The sequence below is a fragment of the Pleurodeles waltl genome, chromosome 4_2, assembly GCF_031143425.1.
Source record: "Pleurodeles waltl isolate 20211129_DDA chromosome 4_2, aPleWal1.hap1.20221129, whole genome shotgun sequence".
NCBI lineage: Eukaryota > Metazoa > Chordata > Amphibia > Caudata > Salamandridae > Pleurodeles > Pleurodeles waltl.
The window spans coordinates 195,727,400-195,749,651 of NC_090443.1; the positions used below are offsets into that span (position 1 = coordinate 195,727,400).

Below are 22,252 nucleotides of genomic sequence, written 5' to 3' on the forward strand. Positions count from 1 at the left end.
GCGTCATCCTGGACTTTAACCCCAATAGAGCATTCATGCCAGTACATAATATAGGCTTCCTACCTAAGTAACCTTTCCATACCTGGACTGGTGGTTTCCTCTCGATCAGCCTCATTTTCACTTCTTCCACAAGTCTCATATCCTAAGTCTTGGATATCAACTTGTATTTGCTTACTATCATGCTCTACCGAGGGTTCACCTGTGGATATACAGACACAATATAATTCAACTGAATTTGCACTATAATCAAAGTGCAAATTATACATAGCAACCACTCTTGAGAAGCATTAACCTGCTGCAGCTTCTGTAAAGGCCAATCCTTGTGCTCTTTCATATACTATTTCTGCATTAATTCTTTCAGATTAATGTTTATTTGGAGTAAAGTGCATAAACATGGTAGATTTACAAAAACAGTATATAAAATAGAGTAACACTATAAAATCCATAATTGATAATTGTTCAAACATACACTCCAAAATAATAAAGTATCTCTCTGGATCACAGTATAGTATAGTATTGTACTTGCAGAAACCACTTTGGTTTGGCTTGATGACAATATAAATGTTATAACCAAGTGCCGGGGCATGCAATTAATTTCTAGGTGACTAGTTTAACTACAGTTCAATTCAGTTTTGACTAAATATGATTACTGCAGGTATTGGTCCCTTGCTCAATAAGGAGACATCCACTTCATTTATTACACTGCAGGGGTGGCATACATGTCTATTATAGGTAGTATCAGTAAACCATTTAATGTATTTCTGTTATAGGTAGTATCTTTAGACTAATTAATACATTCCTATGGCAACAGATATAATTACTCCACCCTCCATATATGAGTGGAGACAATTTGAAGGTGCAAAGGGGTGAAGTTTGTTTTGCTACTTCGCCTATGATATAGCTGTTGATTATGTATAGAGGGACCATGTTTTTCTCATCAGTATTTAATTTTAGGATGTTTGGTAGCTTTTAGGAAATTCAAACCTAAAACGTAATCAGACAATACACAAATTAGGTAATTTCTCAATGATTGAAATTTTCCATTTTGGCCCTGCGAGAAGCCTATCCCGTTTAGCCTTCATATCTGTATGCATGTAATTCTTAATGTTATACTCAGAGTAAACTATTCCATATCCCAATCTTATTTTGAATGTTTTGGCCATGTTTTTACAAGTATACAAATCCACATCTTTGTTTAAGATGTGGTGCTCAGGACAAAAGCATACAAGATTTCAAATGTAATTTAAAAAAATAGAAATAAAGTGTCTATTTTACGCAGCAACTTAGAATAACTTGGAGTATAAAATATTGACTCTTTGATAGCTGACTTAAAAAAAGTACAACTCCATAGCATTACTGAGATTTAATGACACAAAACGGTACATCATAGTAGTGTATCAGATACGTACTGAGAAGGATTTGATATTGTTTTAGTTGGTCAGCTTGAGCAGTGACTGTAGCTTCTGAAACCACTAGCTTGTTTTGTAACTCTTGTTTTTGCTGTTGGTTGTCAACAAGCTCAGCAAGAAGCTGCTCTGCTTCTTCTCTCAGAGTGGACTCAACATGTTGCCTAAAGCTCTTCTGTGAACTGGTATCAAGCTGAAGAAAAGAAAGAAACACATTCATCAGGACTGTGACTGACATTGGGTACAGAAAAGTGGGTCAACCATTCAGTGTTTCAAAGAAGAAATAGTATATTGTTATCCAGTTAGTTTTATAATGTAATGACTTCTGGTAACACAAAAAACCTTCTACTATACAGGATGTCTGAGTGTCGGAACCAGCATTAGCACAACATAGCATTATAACATACTGTGAGGGGAATGTGGTAATTGGGACAATATGTGACACCACTAGGGATTAATATTGAAATAGAAGCATACATTTCTAAGAAACCCCTTTATAAATGCAGATTTTGGATCTGTAATGCAGATTATTCCTGGAAACTCACTAAACCATATCCTGAATCAATCTTTCCATCAATTGTTTGTTCACAAATTTGGTAATGTTAAAGTAAAAATTATTCGGCGTGGTCTGGCAACGCGAGGACATGGCCGCCTAGACGGATTGCTCCGCTGTCAGCGGGCCCCGAATCTGGCAGGAGGGCGTCCGACACCAGATGCCCCCCCCCTTGACAGAGTCGTGGGGGACCTGTGAGGAGTGGGGGCAGCCGCGGGCTCCCTTAATCGGAGCCGCGGGAGCCCTGTCCTCATCCTCTTCTCCCCCAATGCCGGATCGGAAGGCGAGGCCTGCGTGTGGCTGGAAATCCGCGGCCTCTAGTTCAACACTCAGGCCGGCGGGCGGAAACTAAACCAACAACAAAGAGAGGCAGTGAGCGGGTGAGGGGGGTGGCGAAGACATCGACTGCAACAGAGGGCCGGAGCAGGAAGGAGCCAGACTTGGGGCCAAATTCCAAGCCAAAAAACCCCTACCGATCTGTGGATGCCATACCTACCCCGAGAGGCACCATTAATTAAGCAGGAGACCACCTGTCCTCGCCCGGGCCACAAAGAGATGAGGGGGAAGTACAAGGACACCTGGACCCAACTAAGGAGCAGCTGAAAGAAGACAAAAGCTCCCACTAAATCCTGTGAGGCCACATCATAGCAGAGCCCCCATTGCACATCACGCATACCGCTCCATACGGGGACTGAACTGAGGGCATTGCTGCCTCACAGAGCTACAGGACGTTAACGCGGGGAGCAGACATTTTCAAACCCACGTGCTGCTTATTGCAGGATCTTACGCCACCCCCTGCTAGGTCACTATACCCCAGCCCTCTACGAAACCCCCTCCTCTCCTCCCAACCAAGAAGACCTTTCTCGCACGGAATGAGGAGGGGAACCTACTCAGACACTATCTGACCGCAAACGGTCATTCTCACTACAAAAGGGAGGAACGGTAGACATAGCAAGTCAATTGACGCCGCCTTCCTTCACCGTGGAGAGAAGAACCCCACACTTTGGGCACTACCCTACGTCCGCTGCCCTCCTTATTTTGCTCCTTATTTTGTTCCACTGCAAGGGGCCTGAGCACATCTACCGGCACATTCAAGGACAAATAGATTGAGACTCGCAAGAGTCTGCGGCAACCACAGCAGCGACCCCCCCTTATGTCGTAAGGAACATCCATCCACCGACCATGCTGTCTCTCATCAAGGAGCCCACTCTCCGACAGTACTCTCACCCCCCGGTGCCCATCATCTGGTGATGCCAGGGAACAAACCATCAAACAAACATCTGGGTAAACCAGTGAAACAGTTGCTCTTCTAGGAAGCCCTGAGACAGAACAGAGCCCTGCCTTTGACACCCCAGGAACATCTGAATAACCAGCCTTGTGACATGGCAGATGCCTCACAGGGTGCAACAATGGACCTCATCCTGCAGGAGATATCGGCAGTGGGCCGCAGGCTCCAGGGCATGGATAGCAGGATGATCTCCCTAACAGAGGAGACAAAGTCAATGTGCCTGGACATTGTGGGCTTCCAGTCCAGAGTGACCACATTGGAGCAACGGGTGATGACGGTGGAGGCGCAAGCCACGCTCACTGCGGACAGGGACCAGGAACTCTTATACCTTCGCAGCAAGGTCATCGATCTTGAAGACAGAAGTCGCAGACTCCCCGGTGCAAATCGCGATTCAATTAGGCCTAACGTCCCCCGGTCGTAAACCCTGGAGACTGGCAGTCTACCGATACCGCTCTCCACAGGGCAAGGCACGACTACAAGAACACATGGCCACATACGTCCAGAATAATCAAGGCTCTACTGACTCACGGAGGGTCATGTGGGCGGCGGCCAAGGCGACTGTGAATGGGCCAGATGATGAAGGACGCAGCGCTGGCGAATCAGGAAAGGAAAATACAACAAGCGAACTTGGAAGAATCGGTCCATCAAGTGACGAGGCGATACACAGACCACCCCTCTCTCCACGTGCGCAGGCACCTGGAGGCCGCTCGCATGGCACTCAACGACCTGCACACCACAGGAGCCGAATACGCTCTCCAACATATACAGGGCAGGCATTATGAGCAGGGGGAGAAAGCAGAGGGACTATTAGTGGCCCAACTTCGTCAGAGGACAGCAGCCATGGCCATACCAGTGCTGACAGCCCGTTCCGGAACAACGCTTACACGTCCGCAAGACATAGTTAAAGAGTTCGCATCTTATTATAGCTATCTTTATACCCCTGAGTCGACAACTACACCTGAATGCATAGACACCTTCTTAAATGGTGTAGAACTACCCTCCCTCTCTGCGGAGGGACGCGCCCTACTAGAGGGAGAAATCAGCCGACTGGAGATATCACAGGTTATCTCTGATCTCCCCTACCACAAATCGCCGGGTGAAGACGGCTTCCCAGCAGAATTTTACAAATGGGCAGGGGATGAAGCGCTTGATGTCTTACACGGAGCGCTGGATGTAGCCTGTCAGACAGGCTCCCTAGGCACGATCTCTAATACCGCCACAATAGCGGTAATACCAAAACCCGGACGCGACCCTCTACTCTGTAGCAGTTATCAGCCAATCTCCCTACTAAACGGGGACATCAAGATCCTAGCCAGCGTTTTAGCGAACCGTCTACGCAAAGTCATACCCTCACTTATACATCAATCCCAGGTGGGCTTTGTGCTGAGTCGTACCTCTAGAAATCATCTGCGTACCCTTTGCCACTCCCTATGGACATCTAGAAATATGCCGGAAGCCGCCCTAGCTTTGTCCCTGGATGCGGAGAAGGCTGTCTGACCGCATCGAAAGGCCATAGCTATTTGCGACCTTGAAACGATTCGGCCTCGGAGAACAGTTCATCTCCAAAGTTCGCATCCTATACGATAACCCAACAGCGCGGGTCAATTGTGGGGGCTTTCTCTCCGAACCTTTCCCCATTCGAAGAGGAACCCGTCAGAGATGCCCCCTCTCTCCTCTTTTATTCCTACTAGCTATGGAGCCACTCGCAACCACTATTCGCACTTCCCCTTCGATAACGGGACTCACCATACCCAGCGGCGTCTCCAAAATGTACCTTTATGCCCACGACATCCTACTCACTATAGCAGACCTTGGGCATTCTCTTCCTGTGCTACTAGAGACCATTGAGACCTTTGCCCCCATCTCAGGCTACCGAGTGAACTGGGAAAAAAGCGAGACCATCCCCTTCTCACGCATCGAAAGCCAACATACACGGACATCCATTTAGATGGACTCCAAAACATCTTTAATATTTAGGAATACTGGTCAACAGAAGACTGGACCACATGGTGATGGATAATCTTACCCCTTTGATCACACGCATGAGGCTAGACTTCGACAAGTGGTCCCATCTGGGCCTCTCCATGTGGGGTAGAGTACAAGCGGTGAGAATGGTTAACCTGCCGCACTTTACCTATGTTCTTGGCCTCCTTCCTCTCCAGATACCTCTCCCGCTACTCCAGTCAGTAGATGCAGGGATCAGGACTTTCATATGGGGTTCCATGCGACCACGCTTGGCCCCCGCCAAACTTTTGGCACGCTGTTCCTATGGGGGCCTGGGCCTCCCCTCAGTAGAATTCTACGCCCTAGCCTTACACCTGTCACCTTTGGCCACATTAGCTTTGAACATGAGAGAACCACCCCAGTGGGTAGCAATTGAGAAAGCCCTGCTCCCCCATGGCGGCAGTATAGAGAGTCTATATTGCACTGACACAGCCTCCCCTATACTTGCGAATCCGATACTAAGAGCGATGCGAATAGCATGGAGAAGGGCCCACTCCTTGGTTGGAGTCCACCCCTCTCTGCACACCCAGGCACCCCTGTGGAACAACGACGGACTGCGAATAGGAGGGAGGGTTTTCACATGGCCGTCCTGGAGAGAGGCAGGTATAGTACATCTAGACCAGATCCTGCAGGACGGAGCGATTAAGACTTTCGCCTCACTGAAAGAGAGCTTCGTCCCCATACGAGACAAGAATGGTGGTACATGCAACTCCAACACTGCCTGCAACATAACACAAACATTGCCCATCAAGGTTCAAAATCGTCACCAGTGATGCAGTACATACGAACATGGGGAAAACATAAGGGCGTTATGGCAGGCCTATACGAGGTCCTCACATGGCATAAATTCTCTCAACCCCTTTTAGAAACTCTACATTTACAATGGCAAGTCCGACTGCAGAGATCCTTCGACGTGGAAGACTGGGTGGAACTACTAGAGGTGTTGGACAGAGGTGTTCGTGAGGTTTGCCTGAAATTCTGCCTCTTTAAGATCATACATAACTGGTACTGGACCCCTCTACGGCTACATAGAGCAGGTCTCCTCCCGCACGCGACCTGCTGGCACTGCTCGGAGACTCAGTGTGATTTACTCAATATCTTGGTCGGCTGTCCATCGGTACGCCCTCTGTGGGAGGCCATCAGCCTCACCCTCTCCACCTCAACTCTGCTTCCAGAACGACTACCTCCCTCTGTTATCATCTTACACGACATGGCCACCCTCCCGGTATTATCGCACCCCTTTCAGAGACTGCTGCCTACCGCACTCGCAACGGCGAAGATATGTATCCTTCGCCATTGGCGCTCGACGGATCCCCCCACACCGGTAGAATGGATAACGGCAATGACCCGGATAGCTGCATGCAAGAAGATCATTTACAACCTCCAAGACCAGGTGGTCATGTTCCACAGAGTATGGGCCCCGTTCCTAACCGATCCTTTGCAGCCGCAAACACTATAAACACCGCAGACATTGCTCTGTAAATATTAACCCCGCAACAGTGATTATTTATCGTCTGACCTCACAACAACACCACCAGCAGCTTAGAACCCATTCTCGCCTACATCACCTTCCTCTCTCACTTCCACTTGTACTAGTATCATGACCCAGTCATGCATATATCCTCCCGTCCTTATTCATTGTGCATTTCTCTACAGCTGTTCCCCATCCCTCCTCCCCCCTCCCCCCTCCCTGCATACTATGACTCGCACCCCCTCCGTCCTCCCTCCTAATTCTTCATTTTTTCCACTATCCCCATTTCCCCCCGCCTCCCTCCCACCCCCCCTCCACCCATAACACAACTCAAATAAGGTACTCCATCCTCAGTAGACACCCTCATGTTCCTGGGCGACCCTCTCTATTTCTCTTTCTCTCTTTCTGCCTTTTCTCTTTCTCTTTCTCCCTCCCTCCTTCTTCTCCTCTACCTCTCCGCTGCCTTCCCTCTACCCGCCCTTCCCCCCTCCCGCCTCATCTCCCCTATCTCACTCCCTCGCTCTCTCTTCCCTCTTCTCGCCTCTCCCCACTCTCTCCCCTCTCTATCTCTCTCTTTCTCCCTACGGATCCATGACACCCCCGGCCTCTCACGGATACTTCCCTCTACTTCCCTTCCCTCCTCCCCCCCTGTACTTTCCTTCAGAACTCATCCACTACCTCCTCATAGTCTATTGTATAACTGTATACATACCTAAGTAACACATTCTATATAGTACACCCCTTCGTTCCCTTCGCACAACTCTACCAACACTAAGACAGCCGGCCTGTTAGTAAATACGTTCAACAATGTTTCGTGGCGCAACCTGCATGTTCCCCCAACCCACCCCGGTCTCACCCCCTCTGACCACTGTTTCCTCGATTTTCCTCAGAATTATTACCTCCGAGAACACGTCGGATGGTGTATTACCAAGACTGTAGTCAACACCAGTTGAGTTATTCTTCTAATGCATAGGTACCAGAGTTAAGTTTATGTATAAATATACGCCTTTCCTCCTCTATAAACAATGTTGAATAAGCCTGCAAAGGATGACTCATGCTTATCCCCCGCTTTCTGTATTGTTCTCTATTTTGTGAATAATATAATAAAGTAATTACAACACAAAAAAGTAAAAAGTATTCTTATACCAGTACTTAAGGCTTTCATCATCAGTTGCTTCTTGTCCCAATGAAATTTTGTTACCTTAAGTAACTTGTTAATTATTATCAATCCAGCCTCTATTTGAAAGTCTTAATCAGACTCTAAAAAACAAGTAATCCCTAAGACTTAACACTCCCGCGTGGCATGTGGATAAGAAAGTAAATTAGCTTGGCTGATCTTGCATTCTAACACGTAACTGAGTATGAAAAGCACAGTTTAATAATCTTGGTTTGGAACCAACGTATTCTACCAAAAATCTTCTGCTGCATCAATCTTAGCTCTGAGTCAACATTCTATATGTTTGAACAGTGCTTCTCCCATAGCTTACAAGGTATGCCAAATACACATTGTGCTGTCCAGTCAAATCTATATTTCTCCAAAACATGTATTTGAGTGACTAATCGGATCCTTGTACACAACAGAAGCTTTCACAATTCACAATTAGAGCAACACCAGCATCTATCTTATCTAGTATTCCAATCTGTCCTAGGATTTCACTGTTCTACTATTGCTGCACGAGCAGATAATTAACCCCTCCCTGGTCTGATAGACAATAAACGTGTCTTGAAATGTTAACCATACTTAATTTACATCTCTAATCCAAGCTGGTTTACATATGTGCAAAGTTATATTACCTTCAGTTATTAGTCAAGGATTATTCCATAGGGGAGCAAAATATTTGTATGTAAACCTATCTTTTTAACCGTTTTCCTGCCTACATAGTTAATCATGCACAGTTTTTCAAATCATAAATGAAACTTTGTAAGCCCTTTAGAGCAAATTACACTTAAGTAGTGGGAACTATCAAAGAACTGATGTAACTATGTACCCAAAGTGGGGTTTCAGATAAGGATAACGTGACCAAATTTGAACAAACAAATTTGACTGAATGCTTTATGATACCTTTCTATACAGGAAAGCAAAAAAACAAATTAGTTATTAATATTTACTAAGCCCTTAAGACACATTTTTGATTTATTGCATTTGCCACAGCCAAAGATGGAAAATAACCACTCTGTTAGAGCATACTTAGCAGTTAAGTATTTTCTTGCTAGGCTAGTATAAATATGAAGAAACATGACAGGAACTGTCATTTTAAAAGAACATAAGCTTTTACAAAAACCCAAGTTAAGTGTTCCCATCTTTCAAATCATTTTATCCTTTTTATCACTAATGGGCCTAAACCTAATGTCCAGGTATAATTTGTTTAAATCAACAGAAATATTAATCCAAAAATATAAGGTCCATTTATCATTCAGGACAAATTTGTATTGATCAGCATGGCTCTTGAATGTATACATGGATTAAGGTAGGGCTCTTTTTTCCTTCATTTAACTTTATAACCAGAAGACTTGCCAAATTAGTTACTGCAGGCATTTTGATGCTTGGAAGAAATATCTTATCTTCAATATGTGTTTAAGACATTTGCCTAAAAAGGTGTATTTATCAAGTTCGACTAGTTTGTATTTCTCTAGATATATCTTGTATACCAGCAGTTCCTCAATCTTTTCACCACTTTCCCAAATGATTGCTTGTTGGACCTCAACCTTTCTGCAGAGTCACCCCTAATGTTTGCCTCTGCTGGACCCGTTTTGTTGGCTTTTATGATTCTATGCACTTTTCTCTGCTAAGCAGTGGTAAAGTGCTTGTGCTCTCCCCTGAAAAGATGGTAAAATTGGCCTGCACCTGATTGGTACAATTAATTTTCTTGTAAATCCCTAGTATATGGTACTAAATGTACTCAGGCCTGTAAATAAATGGCACTAGAGTTCTGCAGCACTTATTATGCCCCTACTAAAGTAGTTTTTCAAAGCATGTCTTAGGCCTGCCACTGGGGCCTGCTGTGCTGTTGTAAACTGCCATTTTGACCTGGCAAACATTTTGCCAGACCTAGAACTTCCTTTTTAAGACTGATTTGCATATGGCTGAGTCCAAACTGAGGGGGCATCGTGGGTGGCTGGGATTAATTGAAGCATTCCATCCATCACTTTGTTTATTGATGCTGTAAAGGCTCATATGGCATGGTGCAAGCAAATAGGACATTTGGGTTTGAATTTTACATGTCCTGGCAGTGGAGCACTTCTAAAGTCATATTTCACTGTTGGGCTATTTTCCCTTAGTTAGCAATTTTCTGCCCAACCAACCTGTACCTTTTAGCTAGTGCCCTGGGTCACACGGCTGTTGTGTGTTGTATATTGCTTCAACAGACAGTGAGAAAAAAGGAGGCCTTGGTTTGGAGGGAGAGGGTCTACCTAATAGAATGGGTGGGGAGGAGTTGTGCCATGCCCAGATAACACTTCAGATGGCCTTACCTGCAACACACACAAAGGAACCTGACACCGGGCTCACCATTGCCTTGGTCACTCTAGACAGTTTGAAACCACACCCAGGGGAATGGGACCAACTAGCCAGAACCAGTTTGGGGAGTAAGCCAGGGATTTCCCCCAACACAAATGCTGGCTACAGGTATAAATGTGGCACCTTCAGAACCTCACATAATTACACTCCTCCACCTTTAAAAGATTCAGAATCACTGTCCTGCTGGCTGAAGAAGAAAGTTGGTTGACCTCCTGTTTGAGCTACAGGGATACAACAAGCTTCCAGAGACCTGCCTTTCAACTGCCCAGCTGAGCAGCACCAACTGGACCTGCCTTTACCTACTTGAGCCTTGTTGCTGACCTCTGCTGGAGTGAGTCCTGATCCACAAGAAGTGCTCCCTAGGTCCTGCATCCTTGGTAGGCATTAGAGTGTACTCCTCCTGAAGAAAAGATGGAGAAGTTTTGGGATCCTTGAGGCCACAAAGTGACCTCTTCACAGCGATAATCAATCCCTCACAACATCTACAAATGCAAGGCTCCAGTGGGACCTGTTCTTTATGCTGACAGTGATGACTTTCAAGTGATGCTCCTGTGAGATCCTAACTTTGCGCTGATGTAGGAAAGTACCATCTTGCCTGGCATGTTACCCCCATTTTTCACTGTATATATGTTGTTTTAGTTGTATGTGTCACTGGGACCCTGGTAACCCAGGGCCCCAGTGCTCATAAGTGTGCCTGAATGTGTTACCTGTGTAGTGACTAACTGTCTCACTGAGGCTCTGCTAATCAGAACCTCAGTGGTTATGCTCTCTCATTTCTTTCCAAATTGTCACTGACAGGCTAGTGACCATTCTTACCAATTTACATTGGCTTACTGGAACACCCTTATAATTCCCTAGTATATGGTACTGAGGTACCCAGGGTATTGGGGTTCCAGGAGATCCCTATGGGCTGCAGCATTTCTTTTGCCACCCATAGGGAGCTCTGACAATTCTTACACAGGCCTGCCACTGCAGCCTGAGTGAAATAACGTCCACGTTATTTCACAGCCATTTTACACTGCACTTAAGTAACTTATAAGTCACCTATATGTCTAACCTTTACCTGGTAAAGGTTAGGTGCAAAGTTACTTAGTGTGAGGGCACCCTGGCACTAGCCAAGGTGCCCCCACATTGTTCAGAGCCAATTCCCTGAACTTTGTGAGTGTGGGGACACCATTACACGCGTGCACTACATATAGGTCACTACCTATATGTAGCTTCACCATGGTAACTCCGAATATGGCCATGTAACATGTCTATGATCATGGAATTGCCCCCTCTATGCCATCCTGGCATTGTTGGTACAATTCCATGATCCCAGTGGTCTGTAGCACAGACCCTGGTACTGCCAGACTGCCCTTCCTGGGGATTCACTGCAGCTGCTGCTGCTGCCAACCCCTCAGACAGGCAGCTGCCCTCCTGGGGTCCAGCCAGGCCTGGCCCAGGATGGCAGAACAAAGAACTTCCTCTGAGAGAGGGTGTGACACCCTCTCCCTTTGGAAAATGGTGTGAAGGCAGGGGAGGAGTAGCCTCCCCAGCCTCTGGAAATGCTTTGTTGGGCACAGATGTGCCCAATTCTGCATAAGCCAGTCTACACCGGTTCAGGGACCCCTTAGCCCCTGCTCTGGCGCGAAACTGGACAAAGGAAAGGGGAGTGACCACTCCCCTGACCTGCACCTCCCCTGGGAGGTGTCCAGAGCTCCTCCAGTGTGCTCCAGACCTCTGCCATCTTGGAAACAGAGGTGCTGCTGGCACACTGGACTGCTCTGAGTGGCCAGTGCCACCAGGTGACGTCAGAGACTCCTGCTGATAGGCTCCTTCAGGTGTTAGTAGCCTTTCCTCTCTCCTAGGTAGCCAAACCCTCTTTTCTGGCTATTTAGGGTCTCTGTCTCTGGGGAAACTTTAGATAACGAATGCAAGAGCTCATCCGAGTTCCTCTGCATCTCCCTCTTCACCTTCTGATAAGGAAACGACCGCTGACCGCGCTGGAAGCCTGCAAACCTGCAACATAGTAGCAAAGACGACTACTAGAGACCTAGGGAAATCCAAGATTGGGTGACTTGTGGGGCTCTCAGTCCAGTGACTCTTCAGCCCAAGTTTGGTGGAGGTAAGTCCTTGCCTCACCTCGCTGGGCTGCATTGCTGGGAACCGCGACTTTGCAGCTACTCCGGCCCCTGTGCACTTCCGGCGGAAATCCTTTGTGCACAGCCAAGCCTGGGTCCACGGCACTCTAACCTGCATTGCACGACTTTCTAAGTTGGTCTCCGGCGACGTGGGATTCCTTTGTGCAACTTCGGCGAGCACCGTTTCACGCATCCTCGTAGTGCCTGTTTCTGGCACTTTTCCAGGTGCTACCTGCTTCAGTGAGGGCTCTTTGTCTTGCTCGACGTCCCCTCTCTCTTCAGGTCCAATTTGCGACCTCCTGGTCCCTCCTTGGCTCCAGCAGCGTCCAAAAACGCCAAACGCACGATTTGCGTGTAGCAAGGCTTGTTGGCGTCCTTTCGGCGGGAAAACACTTCTGCACGACTCTCCAAGGCGAGAGGGATCCGTCCACCAAAGGGGAAGTCTCTAGCCCTTTTCGTTCCTGCAGAAACCTCAGCTTCTTCTGTCCAGTCGAAGCTTCTTTGCACCCGCAGCTGGCATTTCCTGGGCACCTGCCCATCTCCGACTTGCTTGTGACTTTTGGACTTGGTCCCCTTGTTCCACAGGTACCCTAGATTGGAAATCCACAGTTGTTGCATTGCTGGTTTGTGTCTTTCCTGCATTATTCCTCTAACACGACTATTTTGTCCTTAGGGGAACTTTGGTGCACTTTGCACTCACTTTTCAGGGTCTTGGGGAGGGTTATTTTTCTAACTCTCACTATTTTCTAATAGTCCCAGCAACCCTCTACAAGGTCACATAGGTTTGGGGTCCATTCGTGGTTCGCATTCCACTTTTGGAGTATATGGTTTGTGTTGCCCCTATCCCTATGTTTCCCCATTGCATCCTATTGTAACTATACATTGTTTGCACTGTTTTCTAAGACTATACTGCATATTTTTGCTATTGTGTATATATATCTTGTGTATATTTCCTATCCTCTCACTGAGGGTACACTCTAAGATACTTTGGCATATTGTCATAAAAATAAAGTACCTTTATTTTTAGTATAACTGTGTATTGTGTTTTCTTATGATATTGTGCATATGACACTAAGTGGTACTGTAGTAGCTTCACACGTCTCCTAGTTCAGCCTAAGCTGCTCTGCTAAGCTACCATTATCTATCAGCCTAAGCTGCTAGACACCCTATACACTAATAAGGGATAACTGGGCCTGGTGCAAGGTGCAAGTACCCCTTGGTACTCACTACAAGCCAGTCCAGCCTCCTACAGCTGACAGCAAAAGTGTGCTTTGACTGCCAACGCAAAGCTGAAGCGACAACCGACTCTCACGCTATAGCATCAACCATCCATGATGCCCGACCAGCTCCTTACTCTGACAACGTCCTCCGCATGGAACCCACCAATGCGAACAGTAGCTCCTCACTAAGACTTGAGAAGGTAACTCTTCAGCAGGACGAACCTGGTCCCTGTATCAAAACCACACTTCATCGCGGTCACCTGAACTTGTGATTTTACCCTTATCCAGCGTGACCGCAAACAGTAAGTGGCATTTTCTGCTTTGTGGTACTATTTTCAGCTAAACTATTTAAAAAAACCTCACATATCAAGTTCTACTGATTGCATTTCTGTTGTGTTGGTGTCATTTTCTTTGCTAAATGTTATTGTATTTTTCAAAGGTAGTTTGAGATTTTTGATGTGCTGTGAATTGCCTCTAAGTTAAGCCTGACTGCTGGTGCGCTAAACTACCATTTAAGCCTAGGTTTAATAATGGCTTTTATTAGTGTCTTTTGTGGTTCAGCCTGACAAGGATTGTGTTTATTATTTGAGTGGGTCTTCCAACATCTCTCACCTAATAATCCTGTTTCCTACATTGCTTAATTCTAAACAAAGCTCTTTCTGCTTTATTGGTATCTAGAACATTAATTATGGCCCATATTTATACTTTTTGACGCTAAACTGCGCTAACGCAGTTTAGCGTCAAAAAGTTTTGCGCCGTCTAACGCCATTCTGAAGCGCCAAGCGGGCGCCGTATTTATGGAATGGCGTTAGACGGCGCAATCAGACCGGCGCTGCCTGGTTTGCGTGGGAAAAAACCACATAGACCAGACAGCGCCGGCGTAGGGGGAAAATGGCGCATGGGCGTCTTAAAATGGGGCAAGTCAGGTTACGTCGAAAAAATCGTCTTAACCCGACTTGCGCCATTTTTTAACGACGCCCATCCCCCATCAACATGACTCCTATCATTGTAAAGATAGGAGTCATGCCCCCTTGCCCAATGGCCATGCCCAGGGGACTTCTGTCCCCTGGGCATGGTCATTGGGCATAGTGGCATGTAGGGGGGCACAAATAAGGCCCCCCTATGCCACCAAAAAAAAATATAAAAAATAAAAAATTATACTTACCTGAACTTACCTGAATGTCCCTGGGGTGGGTCCCTCCATCCTTGGGGGTCCTCCTGGGGTGGGCAAGGGTGGCAGGGGGGGTCCCTGGGGGCATGGGAGGGCACCTGTGGGCTCATTTTGAGCCCACAGGCCCCTTAACGCCTGCCCTGAGCAGGCGTTAAAAAGTGGCGCAAATGCGCCGTTTTTAGCCACGCCAACTCCCGGGCGTCTCTTTTGCCCGGGAGTATAAATACCACGTAAAGGCCTGGGAGTCATTTTTTAGACGGGAACGCCTCCCTTGCATATCATTAACGCAAGGAAGGGGTTCACGCTAAAAAATGACGCACATTCCGGGAACTTTGGCGCTATTCGCCTCTAACGCCATAGTATAAATATGGCGTTAGTTGGCGTTAGTTTTGCGTCGAAATTGCGTAAAAAAAAACGACGCAATTTCGGCGCAAACGGAGTATAAATATGGCCCTATGTGTCCAAGTTTGCTGACTTTGCAACTTATTTCTACATCATTTAAGTTAGCTTTGTGTTTCTACATCTAGATTTATAGCCCTTTTTCCCCCATTTTACCTTTTCAGATCTGTTTTTTGTTATTAGAGGATGGCTTATTTATCAGTTTTCTTCTCTGAAGGATGCTTTCAGAGATTCAGACATGATCATTATACCCTTCACAGATCCTACATTAAATTCCCAAACATTTCCAAGTCTATAAAGTCCTATCTTTGCAGGGTTATTAAGCAGTAAGGGATGTAGTCCTCGCGGAGTACTCTTCACAAGGAGGTCCACAAGTGGGACAAAGTTAGAGAGTGATATGCAACCAATAGCGGTGTTAGCAGATTGAGTCACGGGTGAGTTATCAAACAGAAAATAATAATTTTGTGAAAAAGAACTATGATGGAATTGATAAAATGTACAGTCTCTTCCTGTAGGAATTAACAATCTCTAAATATACACTATATCCCTACCTCTTTTCCTTCTTTCATAACTAGTCCTTTAAATCACATTTCCATTTTACGCACTACTATCATTTTGTCCCAGAGTGAGTCTCGAAGTATTAAAGTCTCCTGCTATACACACATTGTATTCTTCCCCATTCATTATTTCAAATTTATAAATAAACATTGGTAAACTATTGTTTGCAGGATAGCATCATTTTTTTTAAGCTAAGGCAGCACTAAGTAGGTTATTCCCCCACGCCATATTTACAAAGTGGCACAATGTATGCGTCACGCATACAAAGTGGTGCAATGCATGCATTGTGCCACTTTGCAACCCATTGCACCACATTATGCCTACGCCAGGCATAATGTAGGCAACGGAGGGCATTTCCCCACAGGGAGGCCCGAAAAAATGGCGCTGTGAAATTTACAAGATTTAATTGCGCCATTTTTCCACCATTTTTAACACCTGCACAAGGTAGTCGTTAAAGTGACGCTCCTGTATTGGCCTATGAGCCTCCCGCTACTTTTCTGCACTAGCACCAAAAAATTTGGCGTTAGTGCAGGAAAACGCCACAATAGTATAAAAAATGTAGACCCTGACCGCCATGTGTGCCGTATTATAAATACAGCACAACCATGGTGTTGTTAGGGGGGAGCAAGAAAAGTAGTGTATCGGGACCAATGTGTCACTATCTTGTAAATATGCCCCTCAGATTCTTCTGCACAAGAACACAATCCATATATTTTTACCACAAACATTCTATGTGCCTCTTTTTCATCTTTGGGGTTCCTCATTCTCGAAAATGAGTTACTTGTAACACTACTATATCAGATTTAGCTTTAAGGAAATGTATAATTTTAATATGTTTAGCAGAGCCATTAACACTTTTGATGTTCTTTGAATAAACTTGTACAGTCATTTTTTCCAACTCACTCTTACATTATAACATGTACTTTATAAGGGATAAAGTGCCCCCACCGTACATTATAGGGACATTGCAAGTCACTGAGGAGTTCCATAACCATAAAGAGGAACAGGGGTGAATGGGCAAGTTCCTTTATAAGGTTATGGAACTCCAAGGTGACTTGCAATATCCTTATCATGTATTCCAGAGGGTACTTTATCCCATATAATACATTGGCGTACCATTACTTTTCCCACATACCACTTAAAACCTTGCTATGTGCTTTTGCATATGAAAGAGTGGGCATGATTGCAAACATGATGAATACAAATAAAACCTCTAGTGCACAATTAAACACATGAAAAACCTGTTAGACATTTGTTGCAAACAGATATTAGAAACAGTTCAATACAAGTCACTGTTAAAAAAAAAAGCTGCAGTAGCTCAGAACGTTTACAAATATGCAGAAATATTCTAACTTATCTCTATCTAAGGAGTGGAAAAAATAAACAGATTCTCCCTGCTTGCCATTGGAAGCTAATAAAATACAGCAGAAGAAAGAAAAGCAACATTTGTTTGTTGCTTTAAACAGCTGCTTTAATTATGCTTCATGAACTGACCTGCCTTTCACTTCAGCTGCTGGCATTGTGACATCAGAACTCAACTGTAATAACCTTATAACAGCAGAGTACGGACGTCTTTTCTTTATGATCGGTGATTTGGCGTGTCACAAGTCACCAATTATAAAGAAGTTTATACATGGATTACAGAATCCCATGTATTTGAAGGTTATCAACAACACTGGTAAGACAAGAAAGGGAGAGGAAAGATTTTAGAGGATAATGACAGTCAGGAGAAATAATAAAAAAATAATATTTTAAATTCTAAGAGCACAAATTACAAACAATTAATTGATTTAAAATAAGTGGGATGCCTGCACCACAGGCCACTTTTCTTGCAAATAATCCAAACTTTCTTGAGCTATTAAAGATGGACATCAATTTATTTTGAGTTTTCCCAGTGGCAATAAGGTACGTTTGCACTAGCCACCAGTGCTTAATTTGTAAATAAAAAGGTGCTGGTGCGCAAAGCCGCCCTCTTAAAGACGCAGCTGCTGCTATTAAATGCGTGAGCACGGAATACTGAGGCAGGAATGCTGAAGCCATCTCAGGCCTCTTCAATCCATATAAAGCCACTCCCTGCCCCTTCAGCTCACTTTTGCAGGTTTCTAATTTCTCTCTTTGTGACGCTTTTTCGTTTTTCTCTTCCTCCGTCTTTCCCCTGTGTGTCTTTTCCTCGCAGCAAATGCTTGAGGCAGAAGAATAAGCCCCAGCCCTCAAAAATAAGTGCTGGTGCTCAGCACCGGAAACAACAAGCACAAATTAAGCACTGGTAGCCACTCAGAAAATAAGTCAGCGGCCTTATGCCAATAATCACAAACTGGATCACCAGACACTCAAGAAGTCAGAGGCTACACTAGCAACTACTGCAATCTCCCAGTGTCAATTCTAAAGAAGTTATGGGACAAAAAAAGGCAAGTGTTATCCACTTTAAAAAAAAAAAGTCTGATTTCTTGTAACATCCATTGAATGTTTGCCTCGAGTTTTACGTTTGCATTGTGTATCATGCACTCAATATGCTCCTATAGTGATAAAATCGTTCAATCAAAAACAACTAGTAGAAAAACGTAACACTAAAAAACACACCCTAGTGCCTGTTCCTACATTTAAAACACTGACTTCATTTCATACTGCTTATCGATTTTAGACTGTACCAAATGTGAAGATGACCTGTAAAAAGATATATATATATATATATATATATATATATATATATATATATATATCCCACGGCACAATTCCATCCCAGGGGAGCCCCAACCACCCGCACAATTCCATCCCAGGGGAGCCCCACCTACCCTACAGGGTGGCCTCAGTTCACGGAGGATGGAGCATCCCCTATTAGCGTTAGACATCAGAAAAGAAGACTGAAGCCTGATTCATGAAAGCCATCAGCTTTTACTTCCAAGTGGCGTCATTTATTTGCTAGCATGTTTTGGCTATTTAGATTCAGCCTTGTTCACAGGTGAGCCAGATTATAATGCAAATGTTCACACTTCAGAGCAACATGTGACACTGTATTGCATACAAGTCCCACAATGCATCTGCAAAGTAACCACATTCTCCAGACTATTATTACTTATGTAAATTGTGCTGAATAGCATTCCTTATTTCATCCTTTTTGTATTATCCTGATGCATGTTTAAATATTTTCATTTCAATGGCCACATGCAAAATATAAATCAGTTATTCCTTGTAATCCTTGCTCATATTTGCTGCCACAGTCATAAAAATATCTTCTAAAGCTTCAATATAGCTGAATCAGCGACAGGAGACAAATTCCCCTATCTTCTCCCTTGCTCACCTTCACGCATTATAATATCTGGTTCAATCCATTTTTTTAGGGCAAACAGGATATGCTCTCATGAATTAACTCCACCTCACAATTCTCCATCCTATGGGAACCCCCAACCCTACAGGGCAGCCAATTGTAATAAAAGCTTTTGTGAATCAAGCTTCAGTCTTCTTTTCTGATATATATATATAAATTCACGTAAAAAACTAAAGGTTACAGGGACATTATAGTTAATTTCAAATTTTACTCTCACAAAATTATAGAAATTCAGCAGTTCTAGTTATGGTTATCTCAAGTAACTATTACTTGTGGCCTAAGGTAGCTATAAATCGTGCACCCTCCATGCACAGTTATCTCATCAATAATTGTATTGCAAATGTTACACTGTTATTATCAATAATGTTGTGAAACATGTCATGAGTGATGTGATATCTGTGGTAATTAGCAGTGGATGGCGAGGGCGCAAGTTACTTTAGGGCATGAGTCCCTGTAACCTTTGGGTTTTTCAGGGGAATTTCTATGTTTTTAAAAAATTCAATTTCCTAACTATAATGTCTCTGTAACCTTTGTTTTGTTCAGTGAATTTTTCAGTTTGTTTTTTAATGTTAAGTAATTTTTATTACTTTACATTAATTCAACCACCACTGAGCACAGCCCTTGGCTGAAGGCCATGCGTGGCAGGGGTTAGCCCTAGGGCCTGGCGGGAGGCATACCCTCTAAAAGCACCCAACCCTGCGTCACGCATAGCCTTCAGCCATGCATGGTGGGGGTTTGCCGCAGGGCCTGGCCTGTGGTCTGGCCCTATGGCCTACCTCCTATAAGCACCCAACCCCGCACTACACACAGCCTTTGGCTGTGCGTGGGGGGATGGCTGCAGGGCCTATCCTCTATAAGCACCAAACCCCATGCCACATAAGGCGTTTGGCCGTGCATGGCAGGAGCTGGCTGAAGGGCCTGGCCTACAGCCAAACCCTGCAACTAAAACCCCATGCGTGCATGGGGGTTGGCAGTAGGGAATGGTCTGTGATCAGGCCTTGTTGCCTATCCCCTGTAAGCACCCAAACCCACGCCATGCGCGTAATTCGGCTGAGATTGGATGCAGGGACCAAACCCCTATAACACTATGGGCCTGATTACAACTTTGGAGGAGGTGTTAATCCGTCCCAAAAGTGACGGTAAAGTGACGGATATACCACCAGCCGTATTACGAGTCCATTATATCCTATGGAACTCGTAATACGGCTGGTGGTATATCCGTCACATTTGGGACGGATTAACACCTCCTCCAAAGTTGTAATCAGGCCCTATATGTCTAAGGCCATGCACAGCGGGATTTGGCATCAGGGTCTGGCTGCAGGTCTTTGGCTATGAATGGTAGGGGATGGTTGCATGGCTTACCCCCTGTAAGCACCAAACCCAACGCCCTAAATACCCTTCACCCATGCATGGCGAGAGTTGGCCTCAGGGCCTGGCCTGCAGCCAGCTTCTGAAACCAAATCCTCATTAAGCAGCCAGCGCCCTGCATGGCCCTCAGCCATGTGTGGAGGGAGTTGGCCACAGGGCCTGGCCTGCAGTCCGGCTCTGCTGCCCATCCCCTATAAGCACCCAACACCTTCGGCCGTGCATTGTGGGGGTTGGCTGCAGGGCTTGGCTGCAGACCAGGCCCTGTGGTCAACCCCTATAAGCAGTATAATCCTAGGGTAGGGGTTGGCTGCAGGCCGCACCCTGTGGTCAGCCCCCTATAAGCACTATAAGTCTAAGGCCGTTCATGACAGGGTTTGGATGCAGGGCCTGCCCACAGTCCAGGCCCTGCGACCTACCCCTATAAACACCCAACCCTGTGCCACGCACAGCCTTTGGGCATGTGTGGGGGGATGGCTGCAGGGCCTACCCCCTAAAAGCACCCAACCCCAGGCCACATATGGCTTTCGACCATATGCAGCAAGAGTTGTCCACAGGGCCTGTCCTGCAGCCAAACCCTGCAACTAAAACTCCATGTGGGCATGGGGGGTTGGCAGAAGAGACTGGCTGCAGGCCCTGCGGCCTACCCCCTGTAAGCATCCAACCCCACACCACTTACAGCCTTCGGCCATGCATGGTGGGGGTGGCCGCATGGCCAACCCCCCATAAGCACCCAACCCAACGTCACAGCCTTCAGCTGTGCATGGCGAGAGTTGGCCTGGGGAGTGGCCTGCGGCCAGCTCCTGAAACCAAAACCCCATTAAGCAGCCAATGCCACTCATGGTCCTATACTGTGTGTTGCGGGGGTCAGGCCCTGCGGCCTATCCCCTGTAAGCACCCACTCCAACCCATGCACAACCTTCAGCTGTGCATTGTGGGGGTAGGCTGCAAGGCCTGGCTGCAGGCCAGGCCATATAATCAACCCCTAAAAGCACAAAGCCTATGGCCGTGCAGGGTAGAAGTTGGCTGCAGGCCAGCCCCTGTGGTCAACACTCTATAAGCACTATAAGCCTATGGCCGTGCATGGCAGGGATTGGCCAGGCCTGCAGCCTCCCCCATATAAGCACCCAACCCCACACCACGCAGAGCCATTGGCCATGTGTGACAAGGGATAACTGCAGGGTCTGGCCTGCGAACAGACCCTTGAACCAATCCCCTTTAAGCACCCAACCCCATGCCACAAATGACTTTCGCCCATGCACCACAGCCAGGCCCTTCAACCAAAACCCCGATAAGCAGTCAACCGCATGCCATGCATAGCCCTCCGCAATGTGATTGGCCGAAGGGCCTGATCTGTGGACAGGGCCTACCTCTTATAAGTAACCAACCCCACACCACACACCACACACGGCCCTGTGTGGTGGGTGTTTGCCACAGGGCTTGGCCTGCAGCAGGGCCCTCCACCAAAACCCCATTAAGTAGCCAATCCCGCACCATGCACATCCTTCGGCAACAAAAAAAGGGGCCAGGGAAGGAATACCCTGGCCACCAAGCCTAGGTGCTGTGGTCCCCTAGGGAACCCTGCCAGGGCAAAAAAGCATTTTTTTAAACTTTTTGCTGAAATTCATGGGGGATCTGCTAATCTGGTGGCCCAGGTCCCGGGCCATACGGGCAATGAACCCTACCCAGGACCCCCCCTGTGTACAAATGATGGGGACCGCAGGGGGAGCACAAAGGCCCACGCGGTCCCAGCTGGCTCCCTGCCTTCTGGGGGAGCTGGCATAGGTCCCGTACATAGAGAGCTGCAACAAAATCCAGAGCTATTTTTTAAGCTTGTGGGGCTTGTAATCTT

At 46.1% G+C, this 22,252-nt stretch overlaps 1 protein-coding gene across 1 annotated transcript in view; it reads right to left on the reverse strand.

Annotated features, from left to right (window-relative positions):
• Positions 1 to 22,252, reverse strand: part of LOC138292459 (myomegalin-like) — a 1,643,599-nt gene that overhangs the window by 698,277 nt on the left and 923,070 nt on the right. Inside the window, exons 18-19 of the mRNA XM_069231077.1 lie at positions 1,410 to 1,599; positions 83 to 199 (exon numbers count right to left, since the gene is read on the reverse strand). Coding sequence (XP_069087178.1) covers positions 83 to 199; positions 1,410 to 1,599 — 307 coding nt within the window. The remainder of the gene's footprint in view (positions 1 to 82; positions 200 to 1,409; positions 1,600 to 22,252) is intronic.